Source organism: Natator depressus, chromosome 7, assembly GCF_965152275.1.
Source record: "Natator depressus isolate rNatDep1 chromosome 7, rNatDep2.hap1, whole genome shotgun sequence".
NCBI classification, from domain to species: domain Eukaryota; kingdom Metazoa; phylum Chordata; order Testudines; family Cheloniidae; genus Natator; species Natator depressus.
This window is the reverse complement of record NC_134240.1, coordinates 87,577,158-87,591,033: the sequence shown is the minus strand read 5'-3', so window position 1 is coordinate 87,591,033 and position 13,876 is coordinate 87,577,158. Positions and strand designations below refer to the sequence as shown.

The window sequence follows — 13,876 nt, the reverse complement described above, 5'->3', positions numbered from 1 at the left end:
TCATAAGTACAACTCAATGTATGTCACTGTCGTTGCAGTTGCTTATGACAGGGCATTGACAAACAGTACTGTGTTCTATTCCAGTTACCATGTAGGAAGGAACAGCACAACTGGTAAGCCTAAAATCTCACCTGGTAAATTACACCATATTGTAGACCTGCAATAATATTCATATTCCAGTGATCTATTATAATACACGTGCATTGGTTTCTGTATATTCTTTCACCCAGTGATACACTGGCTCAAGTTGCAGTCGCAAAGGCACTGGTACTTAATCGCCCCAATATAACAGACAGAGATCTGATAGCGGGACATCCTCTGTAAGAACTTCAGAGCTCTGGAAAGCCCTCCCACACTTGGTTCTAAGTAGCTGAGATTTGCTGCGTAATAGGGCATGCTGCAGGGCCCATTTGCTTTACCTGGCCTTTGAAGAGAGGGAGAGGGATTGAGGTATAGGTTGATGTATGGGGGTGTTAGTATTTGATTATCAACTACTGTCTGGTGGAAGGTGTGAGCTGACTGAATTGCACTTTGTTTTTGTAATTTTAAATAATTGGAAGGATGCTCAGAGATTGTATATGGATACTTTTAATTTTTTTTATTGAAAGGAAAAAGGAAATGTTATATCTGGTCTCAATTTCCAACTGAGTAGATGTATTAATGAGAGAACCTCAAACTGTTGGGTCAGATGAAGACCCAAAAGTTGAGATGTTTAACCATTTGTTAGCCAAACTGTTTAAAATTCTTGCAACTATTAAATGTAACAAGAAATCTAAAGCAAATAGGTTCTCATGAGATTTCTGCCTATTCAAAAAGAGCTAGAATACAACAAGAGCAACCTTTCTACAGTATGTTTTGATGCTTGAACTTCAGTCCCAGCTGGAACCAAGTAGTTCACAGGTCTGAAAAAATCAAAAATAATAATTGCCTCATATTTTAGAGCCACAAGAAAATTTTGGGTCATCTAATTTTCCCTGCAATATAAAAGTTGAATCTCAATTCATATACTGAGCTACCAACAGTTTGTGCATATACGGACCCAGAGTTCTGGCTGAAGCATGATAAAGAGAAATCTAGATATGAAATTCAGACTGCAATCCGTGTTCACATGTTAGATATTTGGATTCGGGATTTTGGTTTCACTTCATCTATAATCTGAAATAATTACTCCATCATTTATATATAATAAATAGAAAAAATACATATATAAATAAAGACATGAGGAGGAGGAGGACATTAAAAATAACCAGACTGTAGATTGGTGGGACAGCTTTCAAAGCAGACCAGTGTTCAGGGCTACCAACTGTAGTTCCCCTTGTAGTAAGTGTATAGAATATAAGAAAGAATTTTCAATGACAAAGAAATTTGGAGTACTTACTGTCTGTAGCTGACCATGACTATTAAAATAGCAGGCATACAGCAAAGGATGATTATGACAGCCAAAGCAAGCAATGCCCCTTCTGTGTAGCCTACAGCTTGTGCCTGCTTCTTAACATTGGCCACCACATCTGGGGTGCGGATTTCCAGAATACGTCCTCCTTGCCCAAGGTATGGCTGAAATTCTTTATTGATATCCAGCAGTTTTCCATCCAAGAACCTTCAATATTACAAAACAAAACTATTACAGCAGCCCTAGTTAATTCTCTTCCGACTGCTAGTCCACTGAGTTAATAACTATATGTTCTATATATACTGCTATAGTATATACCTCATCTTTATGTACTTATGAATCTTACAATTCTTTCAGAATCCCTTTTTCAGTATTATCATTGATGTTTTTAATATTAATCTCCCCTAGAGACTGATACCTTGATGTGTTGGGGGTCACCTGTATGTCTCCATGACCCCAAGAGCTACTTCAATGGGCGTTAGGGTTAAACAAACATGACAGATTGAAGGGCAGAGATCAGGCCATAAAAAAAAAAATAGAATCAGTCTTCTGGTTCTCCTGGTTGGGCATGAAGTTGACTTAATCCCATACAATACTTTTGTTATGGAAACAGTAGAACAAATAAAATGCCAAATACAGATCCTTGGATCAGTAAATAGCCCTCAAATAGACAGCATGATGGATATCAGCGAAAAACAGCTATGAAAGGACACTATTGCCCTGAAGAACTGACTGTTCCAGGCTCGTTCCAAACTTTGGGTGGGCTTTTGGAATGTGAGGACTATGTTACCATCAGAAAGTCAGCCCAAATCATCAAAGAAATGGAAAATTATAACACAGACATTCTTCGTATTAATGAACGCAGGTGGCCAGAAGCAGATATAATCAAAATGACTGCCTAGGAAGGAGTACTGTTGAAAGGGATCTGGGGGTCATAGTGGATCACAAGCTAAATATGAGTTAACAGTGTAATGCTGTTGCAAAAAAAGCAAACATCATTCTGGGATGTATTAGCAGGAGTATTGTAAGCAAGACACAAGAGGTAATTCTTCCGCTCTACTCCACGCTGATTCGGCCTCAACTGGAGTATTATGTCCAGTTCTGGGCACCACATTTCAGGAAAGATGTGGACAAATTGGAGAAAGTCCAAAGAAGAGGAACAAAAATGATTAAAGGTCAAGAAAACATGACCTATGAGGGAAGATTGAAAAAATTGGGTTTGTTTAGTCTGGAGGAGAGAAGACTAAGAAGGGGACATGATAACAGTTTTCAAGTACATAAAAGGTTTTTACAAGGAGGAGGGAGAAAAATTGTTCTTCTTAACCTCTGAGGATAGGACAAGAAGCAATGGGCTTAAATTGCAGCAAGGGAGATTTAGGTTGGACATTAGGAAAAAAGTCCTAACTGTCAGAGTGGTTAAGCACTGGAATAAATTTAGGGAGGTGGTGGAATCTCCATCATTGGGATTTTTAAGAGCAGATTGGACAAACACCTGTCAGGGATGGTCTAGATAATACTTAGTCCTGCCTTGAGTGCAGGGGACTGGACTAGATGACCTCTCAAGGTCCCTTCCAGTTCTATGATTCTATGAAAATGAAAAACAACAATTAAAACTGATTTTACCCATGAAATCCAGATGGAGGAAGAGAAGGGGTTGCATTGATCTTGAATGTTGATTCACAAAGAGCAATTTTAGACTGGTAATCAGTTAATGGCAAAATTATACAGGCAAGATTTCAGACACTGTCATTCAATGTTATACTCTAATGAATGAATACAACAAGGATGATCAGGCTACTTGTTATAATATTCTGCAGGACTTCATCAGCAAAGTCCCATAACATGATATTCTCATTGTTTTTGGCAATATGAATGCTACGGTGGGGACAGACAATTATGGCATAATGGCACACATGGAACTGGCTTCCATCAAAATGGTGGCAAGTGTGTTCTTGAATTATGTCAGTTAAATCACTTTATTATTAGAGGTTTCAGAGTAGCAGCCGTGTTAGTCTGTGTCCGCAAAAAGAAAAGGAGGTGCCACAAGTCCTCCTTTTCTTTTTATTATTAGAGGGACATGCTTTCCTCATAAAGAGAACCAGAAAACAACATGGACCTCACCTGACAGCATTACTAAAAATAAAATAGATCATTTTTGTACATACAACATTCTAATCATCACTTCAACATGTCTGCATATTCAACGGGGCATATGTAGGCAGTGATCATCAACCATGGATTGCCACCATGAAAATGAAATTGAGTAAACTACGAGTAAAGAAAATTGCAAGAAAGATTAACATAATTAAGCTTGGGGATGAACAAATAAGGAAAGTTTCTGAATTACAGCGTTCAAACAAAGTTTTCAAATATGGCAGAAACAGTATTTAAAATGATAAAGAAATGTCATGGGAAGCCATTAGCATTAGCAGAGACCATCTTGAATCTAGCAAAGGTAGGAAGGAAGAGTGGACCATTAAGGCCATGTGGGATGTTACTGCATAAAGAAAACAAGCTAAGTTAAATCTACTCAATGCCTTAAGGCCAAAGTAAGGTAAACAATGAAAAGAGGAATATAGAGATAAAGAAGTAAAAAAAAGATCAGCCAGAAAAAGCATATATCAATAGATAGGCACTGGAAACAGAAATGGCAGCAATGAAGGAACACATGAGAACACTTTATCAAACCACTATATGACTTGCTGGAGACTTTAGCCACAGCGGGGAAGGTCCAATGAAAGATAAACAAGGGAAAACCTTAGACCAGCAAATGAAAAGATGGACAGAACACTTCCCATGATATCCTTAACAGACTCTCACCAGAAATAACATTTAACTTTGATAACCATAGAATCATAAGGCTAGAAGGGACTGCAAGGGTCATCTAGTTTAACCCCCTGCGAAGATACAGGATTTGTTGTGTCTAAACCATACAAGAGAGATGACCATCCAGCCTGCTTTTGAAAACCTCCAGCAAAGGAACTTCCACAACCTCCCTAGGCAACCTGTATCATTGTCCTGCTGTTCTTACAGTTAGGAATTCTGCCCTCCCAGCCCCCCGCCATCATTTGCAGGGAAGATGGCAGAACTTGATGTTTGCTGTGAGAATATTACTCTGGATGAACTTAAAATAGCCATAGAAAGCTTAAAGAACAACAAACCACCAGGTGAATATCAAATCACAGCAGAAGTCCACCCCACACTCTAGGCTTCAGGGCCCAAGCTCCGCCCCGAGCCGCAACTTCAAAGTGCTATACAGCAATTTTTACAGCACAAGCCCACTAGCTTGCGTCTTTTGACCTGGGCTAGGAGGCTCACTCCGAAATGTTTAAACATATCCCGACTGACCTCACTTCCCTCATATTAAAAGGAATGGGATTCCATGGAGAATATGCCACTAAATTGCCTTTCAATAAGTTTTGATCTCATTCTTACATAAGAAGGTTGATCATTTAGCCTCTAAGTATTTGGTATTTATCCAACAAAGCATAGCATGTACTGGGCCAGATTCCTTCCTGTGCCAAGATCTGTTTGGTGTTGGGGGGGAATCGCAAGCCACAATCGCAAACCACACCTGCTCCAGTGACTGTGTAACTTAGAGAAAACTAGGGAAACGCCCTATATGCTCAGGTGGGGGATGGCTGATGCAGGAACCTGTTCAAGCTAGTTGATAGTACCTGCTCTGTCAAGGGAATTCTTAGCTGAGCAGTTGTGTCCAGATTCCTGAGTGCCTTGCAAAGGGGCTGGAATGGGGGGGAAATAAATGCCCACAATCTTTAAAATACTTTAACTACATTAAGTAGAGCACTATCATACATTTTTAAAGTTAGTTTGGGACTCATGAAAGTTGCCAGTCTGACATCAGTGTAAACTGAGTGCTCTATTTATTCAGAGAATGTACAGTACAAAAATCAGTGTAAAATAGACATCATGCCACAACATATTTTCAACCCTCTTCTGGAAGAAGTACAACTACTGTAGTAGAATGCATGCAATGTAGTCGTAGCCATGTTGGTCCCACCCAGCATGTTAAAGAGACAACATGGATGAGGTAATATCTTTTACTAGATGAAGTTCTGTTGGTGAGAGAGACAAGCTTTCAAAGAAGAGTTCTGTGTGGCTCAAAAGCCTGTCTCTTTCTGCTGAGATTTTCACCAAGAAAGCAATTGAGATAACCTTGTCCACTACACACTGGCTACAACTTATTAGCTCATTTTACATATGTCATCAGATGACAGTACAATTTGATCACAACCAACACTGACTGACATTATAAATTCTGGACTATTGGCTTCTGACTATTAGTAGAAAACTATAATAACACAGGTACAAAAATAGACAAAGGAGTTTGCCAGGATAAGTTTAGACATTACTGGAAATTAGAGTTAATTATCAGGGACTACATTCTACTATCATTACTCGAAATGTACAGTAACTACAGATGTATAATAGGGTAAAAGTATAATTTTGGACCAAAGTTAACAAACTGATGTATTTTGGTACACTGAAAAAAGCAAAATAAATGTTGCTGAAACAAGAAATGGCACTGTTTAGTTTAGGGGCCAGGTCGTAGTTTTGTAAGCTGATCTGAGTCAGGGGCAGCATATGGCTATGCTATTCAAGGAGCGCACCAGGGAATTGTGAAAGTCACAATTAATTCTCCACTTACTGTACAGGAATAGGGCTGTTCAAAAATTTTCCATGTTAATTGTTTTTCAATGAAAAATTGTGGTTTTGATTAAACTACAAATTAAAATGGTCATAAAGAATATCTGCTTTTCACAGAAAAAAATAATTTTTAAATCAAAGTGTTTTGGCCTAAATCTCAAATGGCCATCTAATCGTGGTCAGGTTCTGACCAAACTCCCATTGACAACAATGGGCGTTGGCAGCCATTTTGATAGAGAACAGTTGCACATGGTCTTCAGTGTAATACAAAATTATTCCTCAGGGGTCCTGCTGAAGTTATGAACAGTAATGCAAAGTAGTACCATTAATCAAAAATACCTTCATATGCAATCTATGCATATGAATCCCATTTAGTTTAAACTCTAAAGAAAGTTTGAAGTGTCTGTGTTATTACATTATTAAGATCATTTGAGATACAGAAACAACCTGCTACTGGGCACTAAATTTCCTAAAGGACCAATTTTTAAAATTAATTTTAACTGAAACTAGTTAACTTTTACTTGCAAAATCTCAGAATATTCATTCTAAAAAAATCAAAAAGTGCTATAATTTTTGGGAGGATATGCTGTTTTCTTCATATACAACAAAGTGGTTGAATCCTTGCTTATGTACAATGTTCAGCTAAGCATGAACTATGGAAACATGAGCAGTGCTTCCATACCACTACCTTGGTAATGGAATAATGATTAATCATTCATTGATCCATTAACTCCTTCTAAAGTTCCACCAGAGGTCTTTAGAATAACATTTTCTTTAAGAAAGAATACTTTGTCCTTTTTTATTACTATACTTTACTAAAATTCATAACAAAGCCTTTGGCCCATTTTCAGATAATGTGTTTGTTTTTAGTAATTTAGCAAAAATAATTTACCCTTACCTAAACAGAATCTACAATATGAATGTTGAAAATGCAAGCATATTGGAAACCAGAGCTCTAATTCTTCATTTGCACACTAGATGTCACTGGTGTATGGTAGACGTCCTCTGTGTTGATGAAGAATATGCAAGTATTCAGCTTTGCCAGTGGGAAACCTTTAACACTGTCTCAGTTAAGATTCTGTTAACATTTTCTTTATAAACCCTTATTTTAAGGGGTTCATAACTCAACCATACACAATGACTACATGGCATACTGCACAAGGGCTCAGATGGGTGGATTTTTTAAATGCAGGATATTTGTAAGGTGAATAGATATGTGACAGGATTGGGCCAGATGGCTACAGGAGAGTGACTTTTCCCCCCACAGTTTTAGATTTTATTTTTTATGTACAGAAATATGTAAGTCCAGTACATGATAAAAGGCAGATATATTAGCCCCAGGTTAAGTAGGTCCCTGTTCCCTGGGTAAGGTAACAGGGAAGGTTCCAGAACAATCAGGAACTTTCTGGAAACAATTAAGGCAGACAGGCTGATTAGAACACCTGCGGCCAATCAAGAAGCTGCTAGAATCAATTAAGGCAGGCTAATCAGGGCACCTGGCTTTAAAAAGGAGCTCACTTCAGTTTGTGGTGCGCGTGCGAGGAGGCGCAAGAAGCTGAGAGTGAGAAGGCGTACTACTAGAAGACTGAGAAGTACAAGTATTATCAGACACCAGGAGGAAGGTCCTGGAGTGAGAATGAAGAAGGTGTTGGGAGGAGGCCATGGGGAAGTAGCCCAGGGAGTTGTAGCTGTCACGCAGCTGTTCCAGGAGGCACTCTAGACAGCTACAATCCACAGGGCCCTGGGCTGGAACCCAGAGTAGAGGGCGGGCCTGAGTTTCCCCCTATCCCTCCATCCCCCCAACTCACTACTTGATACCAGAAGAGTTGAATTGGACTGTGGGCTCCACCAGAGGGGAAGGTGTTTGGCCTGTTCCCCATTCCACTAGCTGGATCAACAGAGACTGCAGGGATTGTTCTTCTTCCTTTCCCCATGCTGGCCAGCGAACAGCAGATTTGAGCCACGGAAGTGGCCAAACTGAGGGCTGCCGTGAACCTCTGAGGTGAGAAAATCCACCAATAAGCGCAGGACCCACCAAGGCAGAGGAGGAACTTTGTCACAGATATAAGAGAATTTTCGATAGATTACAATGCTTTTAGTGCACTAATAAATCTAAAAAACCTGTAATTAAAATATGCTGGTATTTTCAGTCCGAATAGTTTAAATGGTTTCATTGTTTTTTAGTCATTTGTGGAGGAAATAATTTGATTCAGTTGCTGCTATACTTTAGAATAACCTCAAATAGATTTTCTATACATACTGTGCATTCCCAAGACAGCACATAGGCCAAGACAGATCATATATTTAACCCTTATTGATCACAAGAGTTCTGAAGAAGATTGTGCAGTCCTCATTATGCATAAGTATTACAATGATTAGCATATGTAAAAATCACCCATTAGTCTGAGAAATTCTTACTGTGCCCAACTGGCAATAAGCAGCATAGGTTAAAGTTTAAATTTTTCACAAATTTCAGATTTTACTGGCTTTTGTTTCTGCAAGTCTGATCTTATATGTTATTTGAACAGAATTATTTGAGTGTGAATGATTAAATGCAACCTGAAAAATTACTATGGTGATACCACATCTGCTCTAGCCAATGCCTGAGATGCTGAACTGCATTCAAGCTGTGCTTGGTGCAGTTCAGGAGGTGAGTACAATAGTGGCTTTAGGTACGTTTAGGTATTCGTCCCCCCAGTCTAACTTTGAGACTAGCTGGAGACTGGAGCAGTAGTGTAAGTTAGACAGCCTTGATGCTGCCCTAACTTGTGTCTAGCTCCCAATAGTCCTTAGATCCATTTTGGCAGCAAGAGATGACAGGATACCTCAGCCACTTCCCTCTTGTACAAGCCATGCTCCTTGTGGCAGGGGGATAAGTATAGGAATTTCTATTGTGGCTCTAAGTCACCTGAAAATTCATCACATATGGGGAATCTTTAGGGTACCAGATCTGCTGACACAAAGGCCAGGGTCATATCCCAATATTCATTAATAGACCCAATTAAAGATTCTTTTCTGAAATTGACAGGTAAAGGCGGGAGTCTTTGCCTTCTATTAAAGCTCAAAATGTAGATTAAAGCCAGTGATCCAATTATAGAACATATACAGAATTACACTATATGTATTGTAAGTTAATGTTTAGTAAAGGATCACTGAAGGACATATGAAAGCATTTTCCCACACTCAAATAATAGTTTTGTATGAATGCTAATACTACCTATGGGCAAACTCATGGGCTAAATAGGAACTGTTCTGAATGTTCTCCCTGCTTCCTATATTAAAATATGAACCTCTTCCAAGATTTGGGAAATACTGGGTTAGGCAGACCCATCCCCAGTACCATCCCATAACTCCTACCATTGGCCACCTCCATCTCTGCATTTAAATAGTGACTTGACGTGTTTCTCTATTTCTGAGTATTACCCCCTGGCATCTGCTGTTTATTACACAGGGTTCCCTGCCACCATGAATCCTTCTTCTGGTAGGATCCTGAACTCCCTGTGAAGATAATTTTTAGTTGGAGGGCATGGGGTAGTTATAAAACCTGGCAATCTCTTTCCAGTGGGAGAAGGACCACTAATATTGCCTCTGAAGACATCCCACTGCATGGTGGGGAAGAATTACTGAACCCCCTGTTAAAAGCTCAACTACAGGTAGGAAGGCTGCGGTATTAGGGAGGGAGTTTCTCTTTAGATTTGAATAAGCATCTGAGCTTATCTGAACCAAACCTGTTGAGATTCACCTATCACTAATTAAAACATGGTAATGCTTCAGATTTCAAGTAATGAAACTCTCACTTCATTCCTCTCCTTTACTTTACTAAGATGGTGCTCATTCACCTCTACCCCAGGGGCAGGAAAGCATTCTCCAGGATTTTGCTGATTTACATTTTTTAAAGCTTTAAAAGAAAAAAAAATACACTGACTATGGAGGCACATGAAGCATTTTAACTAGGTTCCTTCCACAGCTAGTATTATCCTGTCGCAGTACAAACTGGGAACGCTAATGCTTTTTATACGCTTGAAAATTTGCATTTTAACCTCTTGGATATACAGTACTGTATATCCAAGTCTGGACTACAAAATACATTTCTGTACTTTCAATGGACCCTGACATAAATATGGCCAGATTTTCTGCCCACACAAGGGCACTGTGTCAGCAAAAATCCACATGGTGTGCACAAAACCGGTAATTGCCGACATGCACGTGCATTGGCTCACTTTGTATGTAGGAAGATTAAGGCAGGATCTTGCACTACCACATTTGGAATCCAAGTCTGAATTTGGGAACACTGGGCTGCAAGGATTTACAAAGGCTGTCACAATCATCATGATAGCTGGAGCACACACTAACTACAGGAAGTATGTTCAGACTTGTTTGCACGTGGCAGAGCCATTCTCTAACTTCCCAAGACTCCCAACAACTTCACCGTCAAATGTGGTCCTCTGGGATGAAAGAGTCAAGGGACAGTGGCAATAAAGAGTTGGGGAGGGGGGGTAAACTGTGGGCCCCATTTAATTTGAATGAATCCCATATGCAGATACCTCTCTATCCATAACGAAGGGGCCAGATTATCCCACCAGTTGTGAACACAACTCCCATTGGCTTTGCTGAGAGTTGAGTGCAATTGATGAGGTAATTGGGCCCTGGGTTCTTCTCGGGGGATTTGACAAGCACTCATTTTATGGGTACAGCAACAGATCACTTCTGTACTTCCTCAGTGGACCTGTAACAAGCACCCAATGATTATCAAGGGGGTCAGTCTAATTCAGGTACTGTATCTAATCCCTGTATCTATCCATCATGCAACTATTTGCTTCACCCTGTCTGTTCTATCATCCATTTGCCTCTATGGCACACATTAAATGGATTTAAAACTGGTTGATAGGTCTCCCAAATGTAATTGTAAATGGGAAATCATCATTGTTGTGGCTCTTGTAGGGTCCTGGGGGGACTGATTCTTGGCTTTGTGTTATTTAACACTTTTATCAATGATATGTAACAAAACATAAAATCATCAGTGATACAGTTTGCAGATGACAAAAAAATTGGGGGAATGTTAAAGAAAGAAGAGGACAGGTCACAAATACAGAACAAATCTGAATTGCTTGCTTAACTGGGTGCAAGGAAACAATACGAGTTTCAGTATGACTAAACGTAAAGTCATAAGTCTAGGAAGAAAGAAAGCAGGTTATAGTTTGATGATGGGAAGCTCAATCTTGGGAAGCAGACTCTGAAAGAGATTTTGGAGTTTTGGAGAAAGATCAGCTGACTATGAGCTCCCAGTATGATGCTAAAAGGGCTAACAAGATACTTGGATGCTTAAACAAGGGAATATCAAGTAGGAGTATAGAGATTATGTTACTTCTGGAGTTGGTATTGTTACAACTACTATCAGAATATTGTGCCCTGTTCTGGTGTCTGATGTTTAAAAACTGGAGAGGGTTCAGAGAAGAATGATTAAAGGCCTGGGAAACATGCCTTACAGTTAAAGTCCCAAGGAAATTATCAAAGAGAAGATTAAGGGGTGATTTGATCACCTCTATATTTACACTGGGAACAGAAAATAGATAATAGAGTTCTTCAGTCTAGCAAAATCCAATGGCTGGAAGCTGAAGCTTGACAAATTATACTAGAAATAAGAGACATCATTTTAACAGTCAGGGTAAATAACCATTGGAACAATTTACCAAGGGGCATGAGGATTCTGCACTGGAAATTTTAAAATCAAGATTAGATGTTTTTCTAAAAGACACACCCTAGTTCAAACAAGAATTAATTTTGGAAAGTGCTCTAGCCTCTGCTATACAGAAGATCAGACTAGATGATCGCACTGGTGTCTTTTGGCCTTATAATTTTTGCCTGTATGGAGCTAGGTACCTCACTCTGTAATTAATCTGTAGTAAGTTTAGAACACCGGAGAACAAGTCCCTTTTCAATCATGATCCAGAAGAAAGATTACGGCCATTTGCTTTTTAGACCTGTGACGGACACAGACTGCCTTATGCCAACTCTGAATGCTCTGGTCTAACTCTCACTGGGGGAGAAGCAAACACTCAGACAAAATGTATGAAGAAGCAGCAGACAACAGTTGATCTGGAAAGACTAGGTAAGCCTTTTCCTTGCTTTCATACAAATACTGGGCTCATGGAAATACGTTTGGAAACTAAGATAAAAGTAATAGGTCTAAGAGGGTGATTTCTGCAGGTGGCAGAGAAGGAATTTATTTATTCATATATACATTTTGATTGAACACAGTGCTTACAAAAAATGACAGACTGACATCTCTGTAGACTATCTACAGACACACTATCTACAGGAAGTATGTTCAGACTGGTTTGCACGTGGCAGAGCCATTCTCTAACTTCCCAAGACTCCCAACAACTTCACCATCAAATGTGGTCCTCTGAGCTGAAAGAGTCAAGGGACAGCAGCAATAAAGAGTTGGGGGGGGGCCTAAACTGTGGGCCCCATTTAATTCATTTCGTCCCATAAACTACCCTCAGCCCTCACCTAGAGATACCATATCTAGAAGTGAGAAGCTAATTTAGTTTCCATGCCATTCGGTCCTTGGCTTCTGAGACTACCAAAGATAAACCAATAGTTGTGGTGGTTTTTGTGGTGGTTTTGCAAATGTTCACCCACTTAGAAATGAATTAGGAATGTGAATGACTTGCCATAGTGGATTAGACTAGTAGATTTACTGCCATATTTTGTCTACAACAGCAGCCAGTACCACCTTTAAAGGAAGGTGCATCAACCCTGTAGTGAGCAATGGCACAAACTACCCAGAGGGGAAGTTCTTTCCTAACCCCATTAGTTAGTGGTTGGCTTCAGCCCTGAAGCACGAAGGTTTATAACCCCTATAATTTTTTTAATTCTATGTAGATCCTATCCTAGACTGTGCATATTCTTACTACACATATAAATGTCTTGCCACTTAATATGTGGCAACGAACAACTGTTATATGGTAATGACTTTCAGCCACTATTAATCCAGTCTTGGATCACCCCCTCCCACATAAAGGTGACCACTGGTTTCACTAGAGTAGAAAAGCTCCATGAGAATCCACTCCATAATAAGCTCCTCCATCAATCCATTGAAGGTGCAGGGTTTGTCTTTGTGGAATGAGCAGCAGTAGGCACCCACAAACACCACATTTTTCCAGAGATCTGTAAGACTCTTGGGAAGAATGGAATTGAAGGTTATGAATCAGCAGAAGTCCAAGGCACTGAAGGAAAATAAAGCTAGTGGGCTGCAAAACAGGCATCAAGAGTACAGATATCAGTGACAAATGATTTTAGATACTTACTTAAAAAGTTCATTCCTCATTATAGCTCGGTTTGTTTGAGGGTCAATTGCATAGACCATCAAGTCAGATTTGGAGTAATCCTCTTCTGAAAAGCCATCTCCAAATCTGCGGGCCCCAATGGACTCTACCACAACCTTTGCACCAGGAATCTGATCTTGAACATAGCGTTCCAAAATCCTGAAAATGAAATAGAGTCAGAAAGTTAGTGATTTATTCATTCTAACAAAGACTAACAAAAACCTGGACTGTAATCTAAGAGACCAAAACATTGGCTTGTAAGCTGCTAACCTTATGAACCCTTTTCATAAAATCCCCATTCCATCATAATCTCTTAAATACTCAGCTCCCAGGAAAAACTTAGCAATGTTAGAGGAGGTCATTGCATACTGTTTCCTTAAGTCTAGCACTTTGTATTTATGATATAGTTTGAGTTTTAAATGACTCATGGGAAATTGCAACTGTATTTTACAAATAAAACTGTCAAGCTTTTGTGGAATTATATGGT

At 39.5% G+C, this 13,876-nt stretch overlaps 1 protein-coding gene across 1 annotated transcript in view; it reads right to left on the bottom strand.

Annotated features, from left to right (window-relative positions):
- Positions 1-13,876, bottom strand: part of PCDH15 (protocadherin related 15) — a 1,310,198-nt gene that overhangs the window by 31,079 nt on the left and 1,265,243 nt on the right. Inside the window, exons 31-32 of the mRNA XM_074958998.1 lie at positions 13,372-13,548; positions 1,379-1,597 (exon numbers count right to left, since the gene is read on the bottom strand). Coding sequence (XP_074815099.1) covers positions 1,379-1,597; positions 13,372-13,548 — 396 coding nt within the window. The remainder of the gene's footprint in view (positions 1-1,378; positions 1,598-13,371; positions 13,549-13,876) is intronic.